Here is a 27,302-nt window from a genome sequence, read left to right as displayed (position 1 = left end):
TGTGTGTCTTTAGATCTAAAGTGAATCTCTTGTATACAGCATATAGATAGGTCTTGGCTTTGTATCCATTCAGTGACTTTGTGCCTTTTGATTGAAGCATTTAGTCCATTTACATTTAAAGTAATTATTGATAGGTACATACTTATTGCCATTTTTATCATTGTTTGAGGGTTGTTTTGTGGTTCTTTTTTGTTCCTTTTTTCTTCTTTTGCTCTATTCCCTTGTGATTTGATGACTATCTTTAGTGTTATGCTTAAATTCCTTTCTCTTTTGTGTGTGTTTATCTATTATAGGTTTTGGGTTTGTGATTACCATGAAGTTTGCATATAGCAATTCATATAAATATGTGATTATTTTAAGTTGCTGATCTCTTAAATTGGAACCCATTTTAACAACCTTGCACTCCCCCTCCCTCTCACATTTACTGTTTTTGACATCATATTTTATATTTTTTTGTTTTGTGTATCCCTTAACTACTTACTGTGGATATAGATGATTTTACTACTTTGTCTTAACCTTCCTACTATCTTCTTAAGTGGTTGATCTCCTACGTTTACTATATATTTGCCTTTACCAATGAGATTTTTCCTTTTGTAATTTTCATATTTCTAGTTGTGGCCTTTTCTGCTTAGAGAAGTCCCTTTAACATTTCTTGTAAAGCTGGTTCCATGGTGCTGTCTCTTAGCTTTTGCTTGTCTGGTAAACTTTGGAGCTCTCCTTCAAATCTGAATGCTAGCATTGCTGGAACACATTCTACTGTTGCCTCATTTTGCCTAATTCACTGTTTTCATTTTTATATATTCGGAAGGTTGATTATGTATGCTGATCTTGGAGAAGTGCCCTTATATAAGAAACATCCCATGGGGCCCAGCAGCTCACTCACCTCTGCTCACTGGTGCTGTATGCTCTAGATGTGCCCTCTATGTGGGCTGCATGGATCCTTCTGGTGTGGTGGGCTGACTACTGTGGGTGCAGTCGGCGTGGCTGGACCCTAGTCTGGTTGGTTGCCAGGCCCTGCCTGGTGTGGAGGCTGCCAGGCACTGGTGGGTAGGGCTGGATCCTGACATGGCTGGCTACATGGCCAGGGGAGTCCCAGTGCTGGTGCCAGCTCAGTGGTGGGCAAGGTTGGGTCATGAGGCTGCTGGCTACAAAGCCCAGGGGATCCCAGGGCTAGTGCTGGCCCACTGGTGGGTGGATCCAGGTCCCAGGGTGGCTGGCTGCTGGGCCAGGGTTCCTGGAGGCAGTTCAGCCTGCTGGTGGGTGGGGCTGTGGTTGCAGAGTCTGGGGTGTTCCAGAACTGGGGTCCTTCTGCTATTGGGCAGGGCTGGGGCCCAAGACATCATGGGATGCTACCAGCCTGCTAGTGAGTGGACCAGGTCTTGACACAGCCTGCTTTGGGGCCTCAGTTGTCCCAGGGCTTGTGTATGCCTGCTTGTGTGTGGGGTCGTGGGCCCAGAAGCTCCCTGGGCTGGTTTCCACCCACTGGTGGTTGAGGTCAAGTCCCAGGGCTAATGCCGGCCTACTGGCAGATCCAGGTCCTGGGGTCTCTAGCTGTGGGGCCCCAGTGGCCCCAAAGTTGGTGTTGGCACACAGGTGGGATAAGCTAGAGCTAGTGCCAGCCCACTGATGGGTGCATTTGGGTCCTGGGGTCTCTGGCTGTGGGGACCCAGGAGTCCCAGGTGTTAGTGCCAGCCCTCTGGTGGGTGGGGCCGTGTCCTGACCTGGCTGGAGTTCAGGGGGTCCTTCAGCAGGCTGCCTGCTAATCGGTGGTGCTGTGTCCCTTCCCAGCTAGCTGCTTGGCCCGGAGCAATCCAAGTCTAGTGCAGACTGGCTGGTGGGTGGGGCCTGGTCCCGGCACTAATAAGCTAAAAGGAGGATTCTGAAATGGCGTTTACCACCACCCGTGTCCTCGTGGCTGGATGAGCTCCCACAAATGGCTGCTGCCAGCGTCTGTGTCCCCAGGGTGAGTCCTAACTGCCTCCTGCTTCTCCGGGATAAGCAAGTGGGTCTAATCCAGCCTCCTTTCAAATTACTGCTTCTGCCCTGGGTCCCGGAAAGTGTGAGATTTTGTGCACGCCCTTTAAGTGTGGAGTCTCTTTCCCACAGCCTTCTGGCTCTTCCGAAAGGAAGCCCCACTGGCCTTCAAAGCCAGATGTCCTGGGGGCTCATCTTCCCAGTGCAGAACCCCTGGGCCAGGAAGTCCATTGTGACGCTTGGACTCCTCACTCCTTGGGGAGAACCTCTGCAGTTGTGATTATCCTCCGGTTTGTGGGTCACCTATGGGGCTGGGGACTCTGGGCAGCTGGTGCTGATATCTCTGAGGGGACACGTTAGGCTGAGTCTAAGGGATGGGGGTGGGATCCTGAGAACTGGAATCCAGCAGCCACTGTCAGGAGCAAGAATCGTTGCTGAGGTGTTGCTGGCAGAAGCAAGAAGCAAGCAGGAAGGAGCAAGCCCTTTTGCTCCTCCAGCCTTCTCTTGTCCCTCAGCGCCCCCCGTTGGCAGAGCTTGCAAAATCAAAGTGTGGTTTGCAGGGTCCCTAACATTACATGGCTGAGAATAAAAAGGTGGATTTGGAACTGACAGATAATGGCTTAATAACCTACTCAGGTCAGTATAATTATTCTGATTTTAACACATGGGGAAACAGAGGCTTAAGGCCACTGTGCTGGGAGAGGCAGAAGTCAGAATTTAAGATCAACTCGTTTACTGCCAAACCCCATTTACTTTGGGTTTTTCTAACTGTCAGCTTCGGACATGGTTAATATGCTGAGAAGGCACAGGTGAACATTTTTACTCCACACACACCTATGGTAAACCAGACAGCAGGCAGCTCTTAGAAATAACAGGCAGTGCTTCACGTGGATATGGTTGTTCAACACAAAGGATAACTCTGAAAATGACTTTTTAAAGAAAGTTAAATTTGGTCTTGTACTGAAAAGAAACTTTAGGTGAATGCACTTAAATAAGTTGTTGCTTCTACTTTGCAAACATTATTTAGACAGATTTTTATGGAATTGCAAATGTTCTAAAAAAACTGGCTTCATGCAGTCAAATCACTATTTGTTATGGTTTATAATTGCATTTTGAAATATAGACTGTACAGGAAGTACAGCTTAAGGATATTTTATTGACATAAGTAAACTTTATTGATACAAATGAATATGCTTATATTACCCAAGAATATGCTGTATTACTCATGAAAGCTAGCTTTAGCTGAAATGCTGAGTTCCCATAGTTTGCATAAACCATAAAAAGGATTGAAAAGGATTTTTAAATCATAAAAAGGATTTAAGTGAATCCTAAGTTAAATATATCAGAAATTTAATTCAACATAAATTCTAATTGCAGATGTCAAATGTGTGGAATCTATTAGTGTTGAATTTATTGATGCATTTTGAATGTCCTTATTGATGTTTTTCTTTTAAAAGCAATTAATGACTTTTTTTAGTTGGTTTTATATATGTTCTCATTTCATATTGGAAACTCTCCTCCGAGCATCCCTTTTCTCAGCAGCAAAGTGAAAGTATTGCACTGCATTAGTGGTTTTCTCTAGGGCTTCTTAGAAGTATATTATGGATTGCATAGCTGTTGATTAAGTATAGCCAATTCTTGATTATGTCAGCCACGGGTGAGGGGGTGGGTGAGGGTTGGAGAAGCTTGGACAAAGAGAATGCTTGGGATGGCTCTTGTCCCCAGTCCCCACTTCAATTAGGATAGCTCCAGTTTTGTTGGCTTCATATATTAGAGTTTATTTAGAGAAAAATCTAAAAAGCAGTGTGTGAAAACTGATCGACTGTATGATCTGCAAAGCCCTTTGCAGGTGCGACATCACGTTGACACTACATAAATCATCCTGGGCTGCAGCCTCCACACGTCCCCTCTTCAGAGTCCCCTTATTTACCTCTGAAATGACTCACCTTTGACTGTAGAAGTAAAACAAATTACATTCGATGAACACAAAAATTCTAGAGCCAGTGTGCATTTTGACTGATCCTTGGTCACTAAGAAACATCCCCTCTACATGGCATTCTTGCAGTAGTAAGGGTTATTATTTTTTAAATCTATTTTAATTCTAGATTAAGGTTTTGCGCCATCTGCTGGAAGTATTTATTTTTGCAATACTATGGGAGAACTGTACATTTATTCTCAGAAGTATCTTTAAAAATATTTATTAATACTTTAAAAAATTGTAAAGTACATGTTTATTACAGGAAATGGATAAGTGTATAAAATAATAGAATGTAATACAAAAATCCGGAGATATCTACTGTCAATAGCTAGCGTTTTTTCTTTATACATACAAGAATATGTTATCATGAGGTTTGGTTTGCGTTTTGTGGGTTTTTTTGTTGAAGTATAGTTGGCTTACAATGTTGTGGTAGTTTCAGGTGTACAGCAAAGTGATTCAGTTATCCATGTGAGATATATATATATATATATATTCTTTTTCAGACTCTTTTCCATTATAGTTTATTGTAAGATATTGAATATAGTTCCCTGTGCTATACAGTAGTTCCTTGTTGTTTATCTATTTTATGTACAGTGTGTATGTGTAGTGTGTATCTGTTAATCCCAAACTCCCAACTTATCCCTCCCCCCCAGTTTCCCCTTTGGTAACCATAAGTTTGTTTTCTATGTCAGTGAGTCTGTTTCTGTTTTTTAAATAAGAAAAACAAAAGTTTGAGATCAACACTATGCTAATTTAGGTTACAGCAGTAGTAAAAAGAGAGGACACATTACAGATATGAGATTCTTTGGGAGGGTGTGCTCTCAGGCCCTGTTGTGTGTGAACCTTAAGGTTTGCTTTGCCAATTATACAAGGCAGGGATCTTACCGTCCAACTTAACTGGGCAGGGTGGGATAGACATAGGGTCGAGGGAGTGGGTTAGACCCTAGGAAAAGTGCATTATATTGCTCAGATTCCCAGGAAACAGATCCCCAGATTACTATTTCCAGCAGTAAATGTGGCATTGCTCCTTTCTGTTACTGTCCGTGTATTGAACACCGGTGTGCTAGTTGCTGTGACACATGCTATAGAATGAAGAAGTCTTATAGATGCTGCTTTGAAGTGAGAGAAGTCTATCATAAGAGATAAGTATGTAGATAATTAACTACAACACAAGCTTGGAGACATAGAAGCAGGGGTGCTTAACCTCATTGGGCAGGGAGACTGGGAGGAAAGCATTAAGTGGGTCCTGGTGGTGGGAACATTCCTGTCATTTAGGGTCAGGTTAATGAAGGGTGCAGTGACAATGAGGCTGGGAAAGTAGACATAGGTCATGTCATCAAAGGCTGAGGATCACAAAGCACCACCAAGTTGTTGGAGGAGGAAAGTGACATGGTGTAAGAGGATTTTAGGAGGACAACCGTGGTAGCGACATCTGGAGATATGAAGGACAGAAGGCAGAGAAACCAGGTTAGGATCCCAAGGTGACCTGCTAACTGTGGGGGTCTGAAACAGAGATAAAAATTCCTTATTCAGTGTACTTGGGAGACAGAGTACAGTCAGAAAACCACATCCCATGAATAATTACTGCTAAATAAAGTAAAATGTGGACCCAATTGTGAAAGCAATCTGAGAGCAAACGTATGTTTCTGTGGAACACTGACAATAGGCAGAGCCTTCCAAAATGAAGTAGCAGACCCTGAGGGAAACTAGAAACACTTTCCTTGGAACTGAAAGCCTCAGACAGGCTTCCAGCACGTCCCTGGGGCCTGAGTGACAGAGAAAATGGGGCAGAGTTTGGTGGCACACAGACAAGCTACACTTGCTGTTGGAGTGGTAGGATGGGGGAGACAGGGTGGGTGGCAATCAGCCCTGCAGGTACTAGTATTGATCAGTAAAAGAACCAGGGACATTCCAAGCTGAATTGCAAGTCAGGAGCACATGTGAAGCCAGAAAGAATGGCCTCCATGCAAAGACCAGAGATTATCAGGAAGGATCAGAATGGAACCTCTGCAAAGGCACTAGGAAGAAAGCAAAACCAAATAACTGATAAAAAATACATAGCAGGACAAATACACCATAAAGCGGAAGAAAATATGAACAAAGTTCTCCATGGAATAAAAAAAATTAGGAAACATTTCCTCTTTGAAACAAGAAATCAAATCAGAGATAGGATTCAGAAGAGAGATGATAAAAGGAGAGAAGAAGAGAAAAAGTAAACTGAGCTGGCTGAGACAAACCTACTGAGATTTATGTCCCCAAATGCTTATATTAGAAAAATAAGGAATCAAAATAAATGAGCTAAGCATACACCTTAAGACAATGGAAAAATAAAATTAAAATATACCCAAAATAGAAGGACATGAGATAGAAAAGAAAGAAAGAGAGAAAGGAAGACAGACAGAAAGAAAGAAAGGGAAGAGAGAGCTTTTCTTTGACAAGATGAGAAACGTTGGAGAAGTAGTAAAACACTAGTACTAGGAATAAAAAGGGAGAGATAACTACAGATGCTGCAGACATAAAAGAAAACTTGATGCTATTATGAAAAAATTTATGACAATAAGTTTGAAAACTTTGGAGAAATGGTTAAAGTTAAGGTCCTAGAAATATATGACCTACTAAAACTGTCTCAAGAAGGGGAAAAAAAAATCCCTCTAGATTCTCATTTGGAATCTACTTCTTTAACAGTAAAGTATGTATATCTTTTGTCTTATTAACAAATACAGTTCCATAATATCATTTTAATGGCTACATTGTATTATATAATTTTGTTTGATAATTAAGTCATTAAATTTTTACTCTCCCAACCTAGGAGCTCTATAACCTAGCAGTTATACAAGATGTGAATTTTTGCAATGAGCTTTGTCTTTTCTTAGAAGAAATTCCCCAAAGAGGAATTGCTGGGTCAAAGATGCCTGTTTTAAAGCTTTTGTTACACAACAAATGTCTATAATTTTTTTAAGGTGTGATGGGAAGGCATTCCTGGAAGAAAGAGTAACAGGAACGAATTTAGGTGCAGCAAATACGAAATGTGTTCTGAGAATGAAAGAGTTCACGAAGTGCCCTATGATGTTAGTAAATCAATTTAGTAGAGCAATATTAGCATAATATTAATTATGTTCTAGTAATAACAAATAAAATGCTAATAACAAATAATAGTAAATATATAATAATAGTAGTAAATATAATAGTAATATGGTAAAACAACTTAATATTTTTAAAAAGAAAATTGTTCACCTGTACAACATGTGCACTTATACTGATCTCTGTTCAGGTAAGAAATTGTGTAAAACCAGCTTAATGGTTTTCCAAAACGGAGCTGCTGGGGGTCCTGAAGTTGCATAACTCTGCTAATTCTCCTCTCCCTTGCCTTATTTCAACTGCCCACCAACCGCCCTATTTTTGTCATTGTGAATGACATTCATCAGAGTCTATCTAAATACACAGATGCTATTGCAGTGCACTTGGAGTTCAGCCTTACCGTAGCCAGGACAACCCCTCCCACCTCCCACTAGTCTATTCTCCTCCTACATACAGCTTTTGCTTGGAGCAGCTCCATCCTCCTAGAATACACACCCCACTCCCTCTCTACCTGAGTTTTCCCTGTCCATTTTTTAAGATTAACTCAATTGCCACCTCTCCTTGGGAGCCCTTCTTGATACGTCTCTTCCCAGGGAAAACCAGCTGTTCCTCCACTGCCTCCACTGGCCCTGGCAGTGTCCTGAGCACGTGTGATGCACATCTTGTATTTATGTGCTTACCTATCTCCTTCTACTAGACTTGAGCTCTTTAAGGAGAAGAACCATGTCTTATTTGTCATTTTATTAGTGCCTACCAATAGAGGTATTTAATCAGTGCTTGCTAAGTGAATGATTTGAAGAGTAGTCGTAATAGATCCCAGTGAGCACCTCCAGTGATGGAGCCACTGGTCCAAGTTCAGATTACCAGCTTCATTCACTTCTGACCCTTCACGGTGTTTCCCACTAGGAAGTTTGTCCTTTCAAAAGTACAACTCACTAGAGCTTCACAATGTAACAGTACCTTAATCAAACAAAAACCCCAGTGAACCTGTAATTCACCAGAGAGTAAGGATTTGTCTCTTTGACATCTTTCCGGTAGAGGGTTGGACAAGCCCAGTGAGAGCCTGTTCAGTAGCTGCTTAGAAGGCTGCTAATGCATTTAAGAAGTTAAACTAGAGAGTTTCCTACCACAGCCCCTCCCTAGATTTTCATGACTCTCAAAGTCAGTGACTTTTTAATTATTTTATAAGCCACACCCTACATCACATTAAGTTTATTAAGATTATTTGGCTACAAGTAACAAATTTTCTTATATCCCCTTCTTTCTTACATGAGGGTAGTATATACTTTCTTACATGAAGGTTAAATACTCTTTTTACTATGTTATTTTCATTTAATAGTATACTCTGGAAATCACTCTATATCACTTTGTAGAGATCTTCTTTACTCTTTTTTCACAGCCGTATAGTACTCTATGTTTATGGTACATGTGGATGTACCATACTTTATTCAACCACTCCCCTGTGTCTGGGTATTCCAGTATTTCACAGTTTAAAAAATACTACAATAAATAAGCTTATGAGTGGTGTTATTTTTAAAGTAACAGTTGACCCTTGAACAATGTGGGGTTTGGGGTGCTGGCCCACTATGATGGCAAAATCCAAGTATAACCTGTAGTCAGCCCTCCATATCCAGAGTTCCTCTGTGTCTGAGGTTTTTCACAATCCACAGATTCAACCATCAGCAGATTTAACCATCCGTGGCTGGTGTAGTACTGTAGTATTTAATATTGAAAAAAAAATTCCATGTATAAGTGGACCTGTGCAGTTCAAACCCATGTTGTTCAAGGGTCAACCATACAGTGTATGTTACAAATTCATATACAGATAGCTACAAACTGACAAATTAAATTATATAACTCGTGAGCATAAAGAATTTTACTCTCCAGGAATTAACAGGTAACTGAGGAATGTTTTAGTATGTGAATCCTTAATTTTTAAAAAGCAACCAATTTTAAATTACATCAACTTAAGGTCTAGAAAACCTGAGAACATCTGAAGAGGAAAAAAAAATTTTTTCTTAGTCAAAGTCACGTCAAAGTGCAATAAATTCAGGACTAGCAAATTTAACAAGGTATTATTAACTTTAAAAAATACTCTTCCATCTTTTAAAATTATACTGTTATCTTTTTTAAAAATGATGTAAAGTTCCTCTGAAGATTTGCTACTTAAATCATTAGTTTGAAAAGCTATTAGATTTTATTTTTTTTTAGTCAGGTCTCTCCTTTATTTCTTTTAAATTGAGGTATAATTAACTTACAATGTTGCGTTAGTTTCAAGTGTACAGCAAAGTGATTCAGTGATGCATATGTGTATATATATATATATATATATATATATATATATATATATATATATATATAGTTTTTCAGATTCTTTTCCGTTACAGGTTATTATAAGATATTGAATATAGTTCCCTGTGCTATAAAAAAAAAGGCCATTAGATTTTACTTGAGACACTTGGAAATAACACAGGAAATTATTTTGCATAATTTATATTCTTTTTTTGGCTGTGCTGGGTGGCATGTGGGATCTTAGTTCCACAGCCAGGGATCGAACCTGTGTCCCCTGCATTGGGAGCACAGAGTCTTAACCGCTGGACCGCCAGGGAAATCCCCTATATTCTTTTCTAAATTGAAGAAATAAGAGGAATAATAACTTTCGAACTTGTGGCACATTTATTTCTTAGCACTTAAATTTTTTAAAAAGGTTTTCACTTGGAACATTTCTTGGTTGGTCACAATCCTTACCCTTTAGAAGATTTTCCTCCAGTTTTAAGAGGATTACTGCCTTGTATTTGGCCCTTGATATGTTTGTTCTTTCTGTAGCATCTTGTGTGGTAAGATCCGTGAAAAGTACCTTCTCCTGTTAAGTGTGTAAGAATATTATTCAGCCATAAAAAGGAACAAAATTGGGTCATTTGTAGAGACGTGGATGGACCTAGAGACTGTCATACAGAGTAATGTAAGTCAGAAAGAGAAAAAATATCATATATATCGCATATATGTGGAATCTAGAAAACTGGTACAGATGAACCAGTATGCAAGGCAGAAATAGAGACAGATGTAGAGAACAAATGTATGGACACCAAGCGGGGAAAGTGGGCGGTCGGGGTGTGGTGGTGGGATGAATTGAGAGATTGGGATTGACATATATACACAAATATGTAAAAAATGGATGACTAATAAGAACCTGCTATATAAAAAAATAAATTAATTTTTTTAAAAAAGAACAAGAATAAAGCTAAACGTTGGCCAAAGCGTGTATTTTTGTAAGGTGTGATTGACTGTGGAAAAAGTCTGGTAGGATTTTTACCTGATTCGAGGTTTATCAATCCTTACTTGGCAAGATGGAATTGGCAGTTCTTAAATGGCAAGATGACACATTTTTGATGGGCAGAATTTATCGCGTAATCTCAAAAATATAGCCTTTGCCTAATGGTTTTAAAGTTCAGGTCAAACATACTTAATTCTGGTACCCCCTTAAGGTTTTGCATCACTGCCAGATGGATTGCAAGCTCTTAAAACTGAAGTTTTTGTTTCCTTTCCTTGTTTTTGCTGCAAAAGTAATTAGGAATGAAATGGTGGTTTTTACCCTATAATTCACAAATGAATGAGGTGGGTATTAACCTGCCTGGGAAGTGGTTTTAATGACTCACAGCACAATAGCTGAGTCCTGGTGGCAGAGGACAGTGATTAGAGGGCTGTAATTTAGAGATTAATATGTCTTAGTCACAGCTTATAAACGTGCTTTAGTTTTCTCCTGGGACAACCAAGTTTTTTCCTAAATGGTTTTTAGTTTAAATATATAGATGCAATATCATGTATATGCAATATCGTGTATATTTTTTATATGCAGTACTTACAGTGTAATCTCAAAAACATAGCAGTTACTTAACGGATGTAAAGTTCAGGTCAAATATATTGAATTCCGGCACCACCTTCAGGCTTTATATCATTGCCTGATGGGTTGGAAGCTCTTGTAACTGACGATTTTGTTTCCTTTTCTTGTTCTTTGCAAGAATACTACATATATGTACCTATAATGTGTGTGTGGGTGTATATATACTGGGCTATTTACACTGAAGTATAAAAATAGCCGGGCAGCAATTGACTGTTAACATTAGTTGAATATCTGAAGTCGAGATACGACACCGAGCAGTACAGTCAAATTGTAAACTCTAGATTCATTGCTTATTGCAGATGCAAGATGGATGAGCAGACGAATGATCATTCCCTGATTTCATATGATTTTAGATAGACTCATGGTGGAAGAGAGAGTTAGCAATTACACTCACCTCCCACCCGCTCCGTTTTTCTACCTCTCCTCCTCTCAGCCACTATTACAAGAGTTAAGGAGCACCTTAGGGGCCTTCTGACTTTTCCTCCGGAGGGTTCTATAGTTTCTCAGCAAAACAAAGGAAACAAGGCTCTACAGTTTCTCTTTTTGTCCAGTATTCTTCCCTTCTTTGTCAACCGACTTAAAGGTATGTGTGTTTCTCTTTACAGCCCACCGCTTCAGCTTGGCAAGGCAACTCTCATTAAGAAGTAGGCACTAACGAAACTGTGAAAATCATCATTGGAAAGACGCTCCTTTTCAAATGATGCACTTAAACTTGATTTCCTCCGAGGCTGGTAGAGAGAGAAGAGGCAAAAGCAGGTCACGGAATGTTGACTCTGAATGATAATTGCCATATTAATGAGTTGTAGTTAAGAGCAGAAGAGAGTTGGGGTTCTTTTTGTTGCAGGCATGAAACTGAAAACTAAGAAATGAGCATAAAAAGACATTAGGGATCTAGAAAAAAGGACCTCCACACTTGAAATATGGGATGAGTGGTTTTGAAGTATATTTATCAGGACAATGCTGAATGTATATTTATCAGCATAAGGCTGAAATGGCTCAGGCTGCTGTCTCATAAAAGAATTTTCTTCCTTCTCTGCTTTCCATCGATGGGGCAGAGTAAGCAGACAGGTTTCTGTTTTTTATAATCCTTAAAGTTGCAAGGAAGAATTTAAATGCATAATTCAAGAGATCCAGATTATAAGTGAGGTGTGAGTAGAGAGGCCCTCGGGGATGCTGATCTGTAACTGACCCAGAAGAGCCCTGCAGGGGCTTTGGTTTCAGAGCTACCCCAGACTGTAGCCTTCCTGGCGTTAGCAAAAAAAAAAAAAAAAAAAAAAAGCAATGATATGGTTGCATAGCTTATCAGATTCTCTGCTGAGTGCATTTCAAATTATTTTAAATCTATGATAGTGTTTTCACATTATTTTACATTGAGCCACAGAAGGGTGTGTGTGTGTGTGTGTGTGTGTGTGTGTGTGTGTGTGTGTTTTGGCAAATCCAGCAATAAAAGTATTCCTAGGAATCTTTACACACTGCAAATAAAGTTGTTTCTAAAGCATTAACATTGTTTATCTAAAAACACTCTCAAAGGCTTGGGTCAAAATTACTTTTAATTCTTACAGACAAATGCCAGTGGAGATTTTGTTGGAGGTTACAAGTTTTGTGGCTTCGAAAACAGTTGACTCATCTGGGAGGGAGCAGCAAGGGAATGATTTAATTGATCACCAGCACAGCAGTTGTTTCTCTTCCAAATATGTCCCTGGTGGGATTTGGCTCACCTGCCAATTATCTCAGTGATCTGTCATTTTTACCAGGGATGGGAACTGAGGCTAGAGACAGAATGAGATTGAAATAGCTTGACTCTCTCCTGCAAGGGCTTTGAATGAAAATATGCGTGTGTGTTTTACTTCTAAATATTTTCTGAGGGCTATCTGACAGGTAGTGTCTCTGAATAAACCCCTTTATCTGCTACTGAGTAAAAGTGGAGACCAACTTCTGAGCAAGCGTTTAAACTGAATGCTTTTCCTCTTTTGATAATTTGCTAGTGTCCTTAGGGATCAAAGTAGAAAAAATACTCCACCTTGTGCAAGACACCATCTGCTTACATAAATTCAACCTTACGGTGCTGGAGGCCTCCTGAAGATAAGGGTAAGTGCTTACGGTGTGAGTCATTTTACTGCATTTCCCTGGATGACCTGTGCCTCAGAGTGAGCAGGAAGGTGGGGCTCTGGACCCAGTGCTGTTTCTAGGGTGACCTAGTTCCTGAGGCCTCATAGAGTGTGGAACTTGCCAGGGTTCCAGATCTGAGGTTTAAAGGTAAACATAATTCAACCATGCTGGCTCCTATATGTGTGTAAGTAAGTCAACTACTTCATCCGATTCCTAACCTGAGAAACTGGAGAAAGGCCTGGCTGTATAGGGCCTTTCCCAGGCAGCATTTTCTGAAGGCATTTTCCAGGGTGACTTTGTCTACATGTGACTCTCTTCTTTCTGGCTGACTTCCAAATCCAATCCTGAGGTCAGATGTGGCTCATGTGTCTGAGATGGGAAGCTTCTTCCCAGCACACTTTGGAGGTGTGTGCTATGACAGAGGAACTGGACGAGGCAAACTGGAGAGGATCATCTAAATGCATCTTCCCCTGTTCCTAGTCCAGGCTTCATTTTGAACAAGCTCTGTGGGGTCACTTAGCAACAGCCTATGTAGAGATGGAGGTCATCATTAAAATCAGTCTTGAAGCAGTGTAACATCCCCAAGACAGCTTAGTTTGGGAGGTCAGACGAGTCTGGATTTTAAACCCCTGTGGCCTAAATGGTCTTTCTGGGCCTCATCTGTAAAATATTCAATAGAAATAACAGTACCTAGTTCAGAGCGTTGCAGTGGAATTAAATGAAATAATATATGTAGAACGGTTAGCAAAGTGCTTGGCACATAGTAGGTGGCTAATAATTAGCATTATTAGCATAATATTTATGAAATATGAATTGAGTACTAACAAAGTGGTAGTTCTAGGGGGAGATAAAGGTATAAGACTGCTTCCAGAGCTAAATTTCTAATAGAGGGAGGAACTTGCACGTGAGAGTTGAACTAACCACAGAAGGAAGATGAGTGTCGCAGCCAAAATGCACTCCAGTGCTACTCAAAGTTCCTGTTCGTGGTGAATCAAGGTTGGGCCAGATCGGAAATCAGTGAACTGCCTCCTCCAGATAGATAGTCTTGCTCTGGAGAAAAACATCAGCTAAACTATCCAATGTACCCAGTGAAGTGTCTGACATCCATTCTGGCCCAAGCCTAGTGCTAAACTGTTGCCCCATCCTTGGGCCATACTTTAAGGATGGCTGCTCTTGGAGTCTGTGTTATGTCTGCCACCTGGGGGCGCTGCTTCTCTTTGGGCTAGACTAGATTGTGGATTTTTACAGGCAATCTGACATATGTTAGGACAAAACAGAGGGCTGGTTAATTTGATGTCATACACTTTGTGTTTCATTAAATGCAATTCCCCAGGATATACCATACTGCTTCCAGCCCTATCCTTGAAAATGAGCATCTTCTACAGCCAGGAGCTGTTGTTTCTCCTCACCACGATCAATGAGGTGGCAGCAGTGGGTTCTCCCTGCCTCTTTGCAAGGGTTCTTAATCTTATTTTTGTGTGTCGTGGACTCCTTTGGTCAGCTGTTATATCTATGGACCATTTCTCAGGATGATATTTTTTTTCAGAATGACGGTTTTAATCATATAAAATAAAATCTGTAAGGTTACAAGGGAAACCAATTATATTGAAATACACTTACCAAAATGTTAAAAAGAATTTATGATGGTGATATATGTTTTATTATCAACATATCAAATAAGATCTAGCGGCAGGTCTAAGATCTACCATCATTTTGAAGATGAGTGTCAATAACGTTTTGACATATCTACAACAGCTGTAATGGGTTAAAAAAACATCAATCAAGGGGCTTCCTTGGTGGCGCAGTGGTTGAGAGTCCGCCTGCCAATGCAGGGGACACGGGTTCGTGCCCCGGGCCGAGAAGATCCCACGTGCCGCGGAGCGGCTGGGCCGTGAGCCATGGCCGCTGAGCCTGCGCGTCCGGAGCCTGTGCTCCGCAACAGGAGAGGCCACAACAGTGAGAGGCCCACGTACCGCAAAAAAAAAAAAAAAAAAAAAAAAATCGGTCAAAAGTGCTACTCAGACTATTGTGGTTTGCTGTTTGCCTTATAATAAAAGGCAAAGCCAGAATTTCAGTTAGAGGTTAGTGCAAATAAATACGTGTTCTCTATTCATCCAAGTTCAAGAGCCCCCTGCTTTCCTTCTCTGGTTAAGAACCCCTGCCTGGGAAATGCCAAGCAGGGAAAAAAGGGCGTTCTGAACCATTTTATTACTTTTCCTGGGACAGATATTTTGGGTTCCTAGTAAAATCCAATTACAATTTCAGGCCCTGGTGAAATTCTATTATAATTTCCATTTGCTTTATTCAGAATATGAATAAATACGAGTAAGTTTCCCCCCAAATCTATATTTGGAGACCTACATTTCATGAAGGACTTAACCAAAGGCATCTTGGGTGGAGGATTTGCATAAAATATTCATTTCTCCTAATGCAGTTAAATGGTTGCTCTTTCAGAAGATTTTCTTGCTTGCAAAGATGATCATAAAGTCATATCTATTCCCATGTGGAAGAAAATTTGTTACATGAAGAAGCTAGAAGGTTTAGGGCCCCGTTGGGGGCAATTTTCTTGAGGAAGCTTCAAACAGAGCCCAAGAGTGAAAGGAATCTTCAAGAATCAGATGATGGGGAGGCTTCTTGGAGCAGAGAGATAAACCAGAGTTCAAAGGGGAAGGAACGAGTTAGGTAAGAGATGGGAGGGATGGTAACAGGAGTGGGGCGGTCAGTAGCTTTGGCCCAAGGTAAGGAATGCAGGGAGGTGAGCCTAGACACGTTGCTGGAGTCGGTTTTGATGGACCTTCACTGATACACCAGGGATGTGGGATGTTACTGACAGAGGGGAGTCACGGAAGTCCTTGCATAGGAATAAGATAAAGACATTTCTGGTTTAGGAATATCAACATGACCACAATGTTTTGGACAAATTTGGGGTAGGAAGAAATTATGGGCAATAGTTTTAGGATCAGATGGCAAAACTGGATGAAGAAAATTATACCTATCCTAATATCTCCCATAATTGCCTAAGGATAGGATTCACCTGGAGAACTTATTAATTATACAGATCACCACGATTTTCCTCTGCAAATGATAACCCCAGTAGGGCTGGCATTTGACAGGGAATTTATCATTTTTAAAATAGCTCCATGTGATTTCATCTCCAGACAACTTGGAAAATGCTCCCTGGGAATGTGTGGCTGATCAGATGTGAAATTGCATGTGACAGTGTCAAAGCAAAAACCGCGCCAGATCAAGTGAAACAGGCAAAGTAGATTTTATTCAAGGCTATCATAGGGAAGGAAAGCCAGAACTCAGTCTGAGCTCAACTCCACTGAAATAAAAGGTGGGAATAAAATACTAGAGGACTTCAGGGGAGAGATTGATCCCTGGGATGTGTTGGGCACATTGAGTAATTCCTGAGCTTGCAAATGTTTTTCTCTGTGATTAGGTCACCTGTGTTTGCTAATTGGCACTCACCATTCCACCAATTAGCGAGTTAGGTTTCTACCTTCCCACAGAGACTGGCAAATAGGAGCCCAGCCTTTCTGGCTGATTATATTTCAAAGGGATGGTTCCTAGCCCTTGAGAAAGACCTTCTGGGGTTATAAAACTGGCTGAGGCTGGGAGAAGATTTACATCTCAGTGGAGCAGAGAAAGAATTTACGATGACACGTCTTCTGAAGTAAAGGATCTAAGCAAAGGGAGGTCAAGGCAAAGAGTCAGGAGAAGGCTGAAGTTTAGTCAAACTGAGGGGAACGATAAGCCCATCTTGGTCAAGGGTAAGGTACTACTGCTACTCTTACTACTATGACTACTACTACTGCTATCTTTAGGGTGGCTTCTCCCTGATACAGAATGGAAAGGAAGAATCAATGCTAGGAATGGTAGGAAAGAAAAATCAACACGTCTTCCTAACCTAATGTTGGGAACTGGAGCGGAGGATACAGAAGAGTGAACAATCCGTGTCTAGCGGCCCTAGACATAGGGAAAATGGAGAATTGGAATTCTCAGTTGGAATTGGAATTGGTGGAATTGGAATTTCCAGTTGGCAGGCAGAGTGGCGGTGCCAGATGAACTGGTCAAGCGTAACGCTCTGGTCCTTTGGTAGAAACAGCGCCCTGCACTCAGCACAGGTAGTTGACAAGAGACGGGAGAGGCAGCAGGGCTGCGGAAGCCTCCTCTGGCTCGTGGTCCTTTCTGACAGAACACTGCAGAGCAGGCTGGACTGTGCATTTGTGATTGTCAACCTGTGTTAGCTTCACCTGACACACACACACACGTATGCATCTTGTATGTGTGTGTGTGTGTATGTATACACATATAGAAGTATTTAAAAGTAAATTACAGAAGGGTAAGCTGTGACAAAGCGAGAGAGAGGCATGGACATATATACACTACCAAACGTAAGGTAGATAGCTAGTGGGAAGCAGCCGCATAGCACAGGGAGATCAGCTCGGTGCTTTGTGACCACCTAAAGGGGTGGGATAGGGAGGGAGACGCAAGAGGGAGGAGATATGGGAACATATGTGTATGTGTGACTGATTCACTTTGTTATAAGGCAGAAACTGACACACCATTGTAAAGCAATTATACGCTAATAAAGATGTAAAAAAAAACTAAATTACAGGCATTTAAGCAGCTGAGTTTTATGGAAAACTGATGACTTCCATTTAGCACACGTTGTGTTTGAAATTTGTCAGAAAACTTGGTTGAGGAGGTTGGAGCTTTTAGAGACATCCTGGGCAATGATTTCTGAAAAGGTTATAATGAAACCATGGGAGCGGAGAAGATTTTCACAAAGTTACTGGGGATGTACTACGACATTAACGTATCTTCTTCTCTTTCAAGGGAATAAGTGTAAAGGAGGAAGAACGGAGATCTAAGAATTCCTAGTCCTCTTGGGCAGGAGTGGCTGGTCCCAGGGTTGCCTGCTCCAGTGAGGTCTCTGATGCTAAGAACTGTAAAAGGTACGGTTGATTTGCTCATGGAAGTTGATTTGCTCATGGAACACCAGGCTGAGAAGAGCATCAGTACAGTGTTCTGGGGGAGTCAGATGCAGGATTTAAGAGTGAGTGGTAAAAAAAAAAGAAGCCAGGGGAGCAAATGGCTTTTCTAGTAAGTCTGGTTTTTAAAGAAAGTAAGATGTAGGGAGAGAGCAGGAAAGTCACAGGATTAAGTTACTTGGGATATGTGATATTAATGTGTTTTACTTTTTTCCAGTTACTTTTTTTTGTGATCAGAAATGAGTGAACAATCAGAAAAAAACAATTCCACGCAAGAGAGACATGCAGGTCAAAGTTCTTCTGAGAAAAACTGTCAAATCGGACAGAAGCAACTGGTATGGCTCGTGAATACTATGATTCCGTGGTATTTGGGGAGTTCGCAACTTGGGGATCTCTGAGATGCCCCAGATTTGGGTGGGAAGGTAGGCCCCATCAGGAATCCACAGGAAGGATCTCTGCTCCTTAGTGCTTCTCCTCGTCTTCACCCTGCTTTCATGAAGCTGGTCTCATCTTACCTGTCTCCTCTGTGCCTCTCAGTCCCCAGCATCCTGTGCAATAAAATCCTACCCTTGGAGTAGGAAATTTGTAGAGAATATGGTCAAATATTTTTATTTAACAAATCCTTGGGGTTTTTTTTCCCATGATATGCTAGTACCTGTTCTAAAGCTTGGTATATGTTAATTCACCTAACCCTTATCACAAGATACCGTTGTTAACCCATTTTGCAAAAGAAGAAACCACGGCTTAGAAGAAGGAGGAACTTGCTCAAAGCACTCCAGTAACAAGTGGCAGAGCCAAGATCTGAACAGAGGCATCTAAACTCTTGCTTTGCTACTGAGAATAATAGTAGATCGTGCTAAGTTGTGTTTATTGAGCAGCTATACCTAAATACAGAATCATTTCATAAGGTTGTTTGTAAAACAAACCCATACACACAAACCAAAATGAAATTTTAAAGAAACATACCTATATTATTTTAGACTGACTAGACTATTATTAAGCTAAAGAAACTGCAGAAAAGCCCGAGATTCTGTTACTAATTTGTTACCTTGAAATTCATACATTGAAAGTTTCCCTTTGGTTTCAAAATGTAGTATTTCATATATGTGTTAGCCTAAGTGTTTGGGGGCCACTCAGATTATTTTCTTCTAAAATCCTTCAGAGGAGCATTCCCTTCACTCCTGACATATGTGCTGTATGTTCAAAATTAATTATCAGGACTGACTGAAGTATCTTTATTGCTTGTCTTTCCAATTAGGCCCCATTTAATTTCGAATTATAAATATCCCCAAACAGAGACTTGTGAAAATGTCCACTAACATGCTATTTTGTCATTCAAGCCAGATTTTCTTCTTGCAGTCTGGCTTTGACTGAGAGGGGATCCTTCAGGTGGCTGCATTCTGCATCAGAGCCCTGATGGGGTCCACACTCCCAGGGCAGTGAGTGCTGAGATGCCCTAGAGCGCTGAAGGGGAGGGTTGTGTGTACTGTGTGTTCTCACTGTGTTTTGAGATACTTTACCTGGGCGGAAGGGCTTTTACTCCCTTGTCATTATCCACCGTAAAATGGTAATTCTGACTTTCATCCCCAGCAGATTTGAGAAGCCAAGGGGTGTTTTGCAGGTATAAAGGGAATTCTTCTGTTCCCCCTTGATTGTTTTTTATTTTTTTATTATACATAGTTTTACACTATGTATTTGTTTATTCAGAAAGAATGACCTAATTTGAAAAGTTTTACATCATCTTTTGAAACTTAATCTGATTAAATTGTTTATTACTCTAGCTAAAACAACTAAGCTTTCATGCCATTATGGTAAAAGTTACAGAAACTTCATTTTGATTCTGTGTAAAGCAGATAAAATTACCTGGTTCTTACTACTAATATATTTTATTTGTTTATTTGTTTCATAGCAACAGATAGAGCGACAGTTAAAATGCTTGGCATTTCAAAATCCCGGACCACAGGTAGCAGACTTTAATCCTGAAACAAGGCAGCAGAAAAAGAAAGCACGAATGTCAAAGATGAATGAGTATTTTTCTGTAAAGTACAAGTAAGATCATGATTTATTATATTTAATCCGTGGGATTACAAAATGCATGAATTCTCCTTGACAAAGCAATTAAATGTTGCCACTTTTTTATTACTTAAAAATGTATTTTCTAAAGTACAGTATCACCCCTTATGTCTGGAAGTTAGCAATTTCAAGAAATAGACTATAATCTCCAACTAGGCATCAGTTTTTTTTGTGTGTGTTTTTTTTTTTTTTTTTTGCGGTAGGCGGGCCTCTCACTGTTGTGGCCTCTCCCGTCGCGGAGCACAGGCTCTGGATGCGCAGGCTCAGCGGCCATGGCTCACGGGCCCAGCCGCTCTGCGGCATGTGGGATCTTCCCGGACCGGGGCACGAACCCGTGTCCCCTGCATCGGCAGGCGGACTCTCAACCACTGCGCCACCAGGGAAGCCCAGCCATAGGCGTCAGTTTTTTAAAAACAGGCTTCAGAAGTCCTTGCACTAGAGTAATGGCTGTAGTAGGAGAGATGATTAAAAATAAGAAAGATGTGCATTAGAAGGAGAAATAATATAACCATGGGAATGAATTCCAGTATCAGATGGGCACAGAAGTATCATAAATTCAATTATTGCTAGCACACCAGAGGCATAAATTAAGCAGACCATCAAGGAAAAGGTTGATATATTTGACTACATTAAAATTAAGACTTTATGCCCTTTAAAAGACATTCTAAAAATAATGAGAGACAAATCACAAAGTGGGAGAAGTTATTTATTATCTAAAAGATATATGAATCAATAAGAAAAAGATAAACATCCTAAGAGAAAAACGAACCCAACAATGAACAGGCATTTCATAGAAGAAAAGGCTAGTGAACACTCAGGATGCTAAACCTTAGTCATTGGTACAGTATGGGGAAGTGCCCCCCCGACCAGATGGGCAAAGAGTTCAGTCTTATGATATCACTGTTCATGAAGCTATGGGACATGAATTAGGTGTAAAATAGTACAGCCTCTTTTTTTTTTCTTTTTTTTCCAGTACGCGGGCCTCTCACTGTTGTGGCCTCTCCCGTTGTGGAGCACAGGCTCCGGAGGCGCAGGCTCAGTGGCCATGGCTCATGGGCCCAGCCGCTCCGCGGCATGTGGGATCTTCCCGGACTGGGGCACAAACCCGTGTCCCCTGAATCGGCAGGCGGACACTCAACCACTGCGCCACCAGGGAAGCCCTGTTTTAAAACAGCTTGGCATTACCTATGTACCTTATGACCTAACATATTCACTCCTGGGTGTATATCCTGCAAAAACTCATACATGTACAATAGGAGACATGTTCAAGAAATTCATAGCATCCCTGCAATAGCAAAGAAAATAAAGTAGTAATAATCCAAATGCCCACCCATAATGGAAAAATTAAGTAGCTGGTATATTTGTACTGTGGAGTACATATAGATGTGAAAATATCTGAAAACAGCTACATGTGCCACCATGGATGAATCTCAAATCATGATGTCAAATTAAAAAAGCAAATTACAGAAGGGAAAATGCGGTGCGCTTGGAGATACATACACCTATGGCATAATGAAAAGTAAAACAAGGAGATGACTTTTATGATATCAAGGTGTGGTTCCTTTTGGCCGAGTGGAGGGATACAACGGATGGAGCGTGAAGAGGTTGTCAAAGGCGTGAAACCTCTTTATTAAGCTGGGATATGTGGAAGTGTGTTTTATTCTTTATCTCTGCATGTATGTTTTGTACACTTTGTGTACCTATGATAGCTCAGAACTATATAGAGTATAGCATCAGATGGGCAGGAAACTGTAAGATTTGTGTCTTGATGTCTGAGTAAAGGCAGGGAGTATTTGGGTGAAGGCACAGGGAGAAGGACAGAGTCTGACCTAGGCTCTCTGTTGGCTGCATGACTCCCCATTCCCATAATAGATTTCACACCTCCTTGTCTGTTGACACCTGCATTTCCTGGTGGGTGAAGGAGCTCTCATGCTTCAGATGAAGTGCTTCAAATGTCAATCCTCATCGGAAAGGCTGTCCTGCTACAGTAAGATAATCAGGCAAGTCTGCATAATGATCCTTAACCTTCCCCGCTTTATTGGGAGAGGGAAGAGGATGGAATAGCATTACCTAACAGGAAGGGAAGGAGGTGTTATGCCTGCTTGGGGGCCAAGGGTGCAGAAGGTCATAACTTCACAGCCTTTTCTGACTTCAACTGGTCCTAATGGATACAGGCTCTACACAGGTACTTTTGTCATTCTCAGGGTTTCAAGCAGCTCAGTACTAAAGGATTTATTTCGAGATGGTTTGATTTTGAGAAGGTGGCAGAATCCTTTCGCTTCCTGGACTTGTAGAGGCCGACAGGGGCAGTGTCGGGGCACAAAGCACGGTGTACTCACTGGTACAGAACTTCCTGCTGTCACTCAGAGTTTATGACACCTTCTGCCCCCCACACTGGGTAAAAAAAACAGAATCAGAAAGGGACAGAAGCAGTGGTATGAGAAGACTGTTAGCAGAGGAATTTTCAGTTTGCTTGTTTTTGTTTTTAATGATGTTGGTATAGTAACGGACAATTCCAATGCTTCTCTTGAGTCATTCAAAATGTGACTGTATTCACTGTAGTGCTTCTTCTTTTCTCTCTTTTTTTTTAATTGAAGTATAGTTGATTTACAATGTTGTGTTAGTTTCAGCTGTATATAGTGCTTTTTCTTAAGAAAGGAAAAATGGATGTAATTTATCGGGGGAAATTCCATCAAGGATGGTTATATTTTTAAGTAAAAACTTGTAGAAGGAAATTTTAATAGCCTTTAATCAGCTATTCCTCAAAATTTGCTTAGGTGGGATATTACATTCCCCAGCATGCTGGAAAAAACGAAGCCTTACTCTAGGTGACAGCCCTGACTGCCTTGGTGATTGGTGCATATTGACTGAATTTCCCAGGACATGTTGCCTTATAGCATTCTGAAGTGTTGCTGGACCATCTTTAGGGTGCTGCTTCCTCAGAGTAAAGGGAGCCTACCTGGGAAGATTGCTACACAAGAATCTATTCTCAATGCTGAGGAAAACTGCACTGTCCTGTTAGTGTCATTCTTTTCCTTTGCAGAGTTATGAAGAAGTATGACAAAAGCGGCAGGCTCATCTGCAACGATGCTGACCTGTGCGATTGCCTGGAGAAGAACTGCCTGGGCTGCTTCTACCCCTGCCCCAAGTGTAACTCCAACAAGTGTGGCCCTGAATGCCGCTGCAACCGCCGCTGGGTGTACGATGCCATCGTCACTGAGTCTGGGGAGGTCATCAGCGCGCTGCCCTTCAACGTTCCCGACTAGGAGCTGCCCTCGTGGTCTGATCGGTTTCTTCTTTACCTTTAAGGCAACCTCTTTCTCTTGGGTGAATTTTAGGGCTGGGGGAAAATGTTTTAAAAAATTTACTTAAGACTCATGTTCTGCGAAGCCATAGAACAGTAGGGAATGGGCCATCCTTCTCTAACCTTCCTGCTGTGACCTCCTCTCAAATTCCTCTCCTTGTAACCCAAGAGAGTGCCCATAGATGGATATCAGCACCGACACCTCCATCACTACTTTGCTCTCAGATTAAAAATCCCTTTCCTCTTTGCTGGTATCTTAGGAAATGGAGTCTGAAGATCTTCAGAATTCTGTAGCTGGGAGCTTGTCTTGACATAGAACATAGAATCATACATTTATAATAGCTAGTTACCCTTAGAATCTTACACATCACTAGTTCTAAATCAGAATTGTTATTTGGCTTGAAAAAAACAAAACCTTGTGACTTAGCATACCAAGTCTCATTTTTTTATTGCATACCCACAGTCTCATTTTTTTATTATTGATATTTTAATAATATTAAAAGGCAATGTAATACTTGGCAATATTTTTATTAAAAACTTATATTTTATTTATGAAATGGAAACATTAGGACTTGAATATCCTAAAAGCCAGTGGTTTACATTGTTTTTTATTTCAGGATCAGTATTTCAGAATATTTTTTCAAAAGGAGGAAACTTAAGTTATTATATGAAAGCACATTGTTGTGTGTTGGCTAATTGAGAGCCTTGATACCTAGTTGACTAGATACATGATGTGGTCTTTTTCAATTCTGATACATTGTAGGAGGTTTATAGAAACTTCCACTCAGCCTTCTTTGAATTTGTCTTTATGAGTCCTGTTTACCCTAACTCAGTGGTTCTCATCCTTCAGTGTACATCAGAATCACCTGGAAGACTGGTTGTATGGTAGATTTTTCTGCCCCACCCACAGAGTTTCTGATTAGGTCTGGGGCAGGGGTCAAGAATTTTATTTCCCAGGTGATGTTGATGCCACTGCTGTGGGGACTTGAAATGTTAGTTTTCAGAGTTTATTTTTCCTGCCCAATCAGTTTCAAAAGCACTTATTACTGCACAGTCCGCATGCCGGGAAAGGTTCCTGATAATTCTAGACTTGTTACTTGACCGTATGTTTTGGGACTAAAGTAGCAAAAATCCTGCAAGGCATGCTGTGATGGCACTATTCCTGTATGTGCAGCAGGAGAACTGACTCTGTTTTTCACAGAATTTACTGAGTTTTCCAGACTCAACTTTGTGCTACATGTTTCCAATTCACTACCTTTAACCATCACAGCCCTGGGAGGAAGAAATCAAATACCCAAGTCAGATCCTTTGAAGTGCTCATGAGGAGTGCGCAGCCCTGAGACCCGTCCAAAGGAGTAGGGTCCTTTTTTGGTTTATATTATGTTTTGTTTTGAGAATAATTGTTGTTTTGTAAATGACTGACCAAGTGAATTGTTTCTTCACTTATTTATTTTAGAATCATATAATTTTAAAGTTGAAAAGGAATCTTCCAGGTTGTCTAACTAGTGACTTGTCAACAAATAATAACCAAGAGGCTGTTCTGTGCCAGGCTCGGGGATGGAGCTGTGAGTAAAACTCAGCTGGTCCTGGTCTTCATGGGGTTTATAGAACTAAAAACAGTCTTGTTGTTGTTGTTTTGTTTGTTTTTTCTACAACTGAGGAAATTTGGACCCAGTGAGATTAAAATGACCCAGTGAGATTAAAATGACTCGGTTAAGGACAAGCAGAAGCCCTGGCAACCTCGGTGTTTTGAACCCTAAGACTAGGTCAGTGTTCTTTCCATGACACCAAGTATGTCCCTAATTGGCCTGATTGTAAGGCTCATCCAGGTGCTTTTAATACTATGCATTCCTGAACCGCATCCCAAACTTCAGGAGTCAGAACCTCTAGGGATGAGGCCTGGTGATCCATACTTTAAAACAAGCACCCCCAAGTAGGTCTCATGATCAGGTAAGTTTGAGAAACACTGCCTTATCATAGCTGTCTTATTTTCATATTAAAAAATAATCAGGCAAATTGATATTAAAGTGTATTTCCCTTTTGTCTCCTCCTACAGTCTTAAACATTAGATGAGAGGATCTGATTTAAAATGATCTCATTTAAAACACGTGTTGGCAAATTACGTTGGTAAGTTTTCCAAGTAAAGCAAAAAATAAAATAAATTCACATATTTATTAAGCAGACACCTCATACTGCTTTTATGGAAGCCTAGTAAAACCTTTGATGAAGTCCTTTTTTTATAAATCCGTGTATTTCATCTTGATCTACTGCCAATTCAATGCATTTTTAAAAAGCCTCCTGCACTAAAATGATTCTTGCAAAAATAAGTTTATGTGAATTTTCAGAAACTTATTTTGTAAGTGTCTAGTTCTATCACAAAGTGAACAAAGCTCTTTAGTTATTTGAACTAAATTCAGATTAACAAGGAATATAGTTGTACTATCTGATTACATTAAGGAAATTGTCTTAGTGTAATCAGATTTTTTTTCTCTTTCTGTGTGGCTATCTTTCTTTCAGTGTTGACAGTGTGTCTTCATGAATATGTATAGAAATTGCAAGGAAAGCTATTTCACAGAAGGTTGTTTAAATATAAACTGTTATTTACTGAAGGATTTAAACAAGTCACTCAGTAATCCTTTACACAAGGATTTACAAGTGGAATGCCGTTTCACATCAATTTGCAGAATACTTTATCTAAGTCTAATTTGTAAGAGAAAGAATCCATACAGCGTCTGAGACAATCCTTAGGCACCTCCCGCCCACCCCCCAATACAGTATCCTGGATCCATTACAGGTATGAACCTTGGGATGCTAACTCATAAAAAAATCATTTAAGCTCTCCTTTATATATTTATTTGCTTTTCCTGGAAAGTGAACACTGACAACTTGGATATTTTGTGGCTATCATGGATCGCAGTTCTATAATGCCTCGGCAACGTAAACACTTACGTGAGCAGGACTGCAGTGTTTGGCTATGCAGGCTATTGGCTGCACATGTCCAGGGGTGCCTTTCACATGGGCTACACTGCCACCAGTGCCCCCACAGCAAAGTGGCTCTGCTAGCAGGTGCCATTGATGTGTGGATTTCTTGATTGTCTAGTATTTATGGACACTCAGTATATGCTAGGCATTGAGTGCTTTACACTAGCTTATATCTGGTATAAAATGATTAAAAGAATATCCCTACATCTTGCTTTTTCCCCTTCTACTGTTTCTTTTTCCTTCATTCTCTGTGGTGTCTATAACCGCAGACTACAATTTTCAGGTTAGTTCGAATAGTACTCCAAATATATTATCGAGCCAAAACAGTTTTCATACTTTGTTTCTTTTTCATAATCTATATTTTAATCCTAGATTTGGAATATTCTTTTTCATATTCACAGATTTCCTGAAATTCTGCTTTTACCATAATAATTGTTTTTCACTCTGTGCAAGGGATATGACTCTCTTATCATCACTATTCATGTCTAACAGGTAGTTTATTTTGTGTTTATAGTTTGTAGTTTCAGAAGAATTTCCCTCCTCACTTTGTATGGTTCTTTTAAAATTGGCCGATGCTTATGTCAGACATAATAAATTCAAAGAGATCAGAGACTGCCTTTGTTTTTCCTTTGATAGTGAATTCAATGGCCCTGAATGCTTAACAGATATACTACTTAGTGACCATTCATTCGTTCATCCATTCATCAAGCACCTCCTATCTGCCAGCTACTTTACTAGGTGCCAAGGATACAATGGGTAAGAAAAAAAATTTTTTTAAACCTAGGATACATAAAGTAGAAAGAAAACCCAGGCTACTTAAACTGTGTCATTCCTCGTATCCAAGGTCCCTATCCTGTCCGCCTTCCTCTCTTTATTTTTCAGAGTCATCTTGTGTATGTTTTATTA

The 27,302-nt window shown here is 40.5% G+C and overlaps 1 protein-coding gene across 3 annotated transcripts; it reads left to right on the top strand.

Moving 5' to 3' along the window:
- Positions 1-1,924: 1,924 nt before the first annotated feature.
- On the top strand, positions 1,925-27,006 carry ARL14EPL (ARF like GTPase 14 effector protein like). Of its 3 annotated transcripts, XM_060008988.1 has the most exons (6): positions 1,925-1,963; positions 12,917-13,019; positions 17,883-18,001; positions 18,255-18,372; positions 19,947-20,086; positions 23,154-27,006. In XM_060008988.1, the coding sequence occupies exons 4-6, from the start codon at positions 18,277-18,279 to the stop codon at positions 23,374-23,376; spliced, it is 459 nt and encodes a 152-aa protein (XP_059864971.1). In that variant the 5' UTR covers positions 1,925-1,963; positions 12,917-13,019; positions 17,883-18,001; positions 18,255-18,276; the 3' UTR covers positions 23,377-27,006. The 3 variants fall into 3 exon arrangements, with proteins under 3 accessions (XP_059864971.1, XP_059864970.1, XP_059864972.1); XM_060008987.1 differs by lacking the exons at positions 1,925-1,963; positions 12,917-13,019 and adding an exon at positions 16,667-16,813; XM_060008989.1 differs by lacking the exons at positions 1,925-1,963; positions 12,917-13,019 and adding an exon at positions 16,667-16,818.
- Positions 27,007-27,302: the final 296 nt, after the last annotated feature.

The sequence above is a fragment of the Delphinus delphis genome, chromosome 3 (assembly GCF_949987515.2).
Source record: "Delphinus delphis chromosome 3, mDelDel1.2, whole genome shotgun sequence".
NCBI lineage: Eukaryota > Metazoa > Chordata > Mammalia > Artiodactyla > Delphinidae > Delphinus > Delphinus delphis.
The sequence above is the reverse complement of the archived record's forward strand: the minus strand, read 5'-3'. Positions and strand labels throughout refer to the sequence as shown.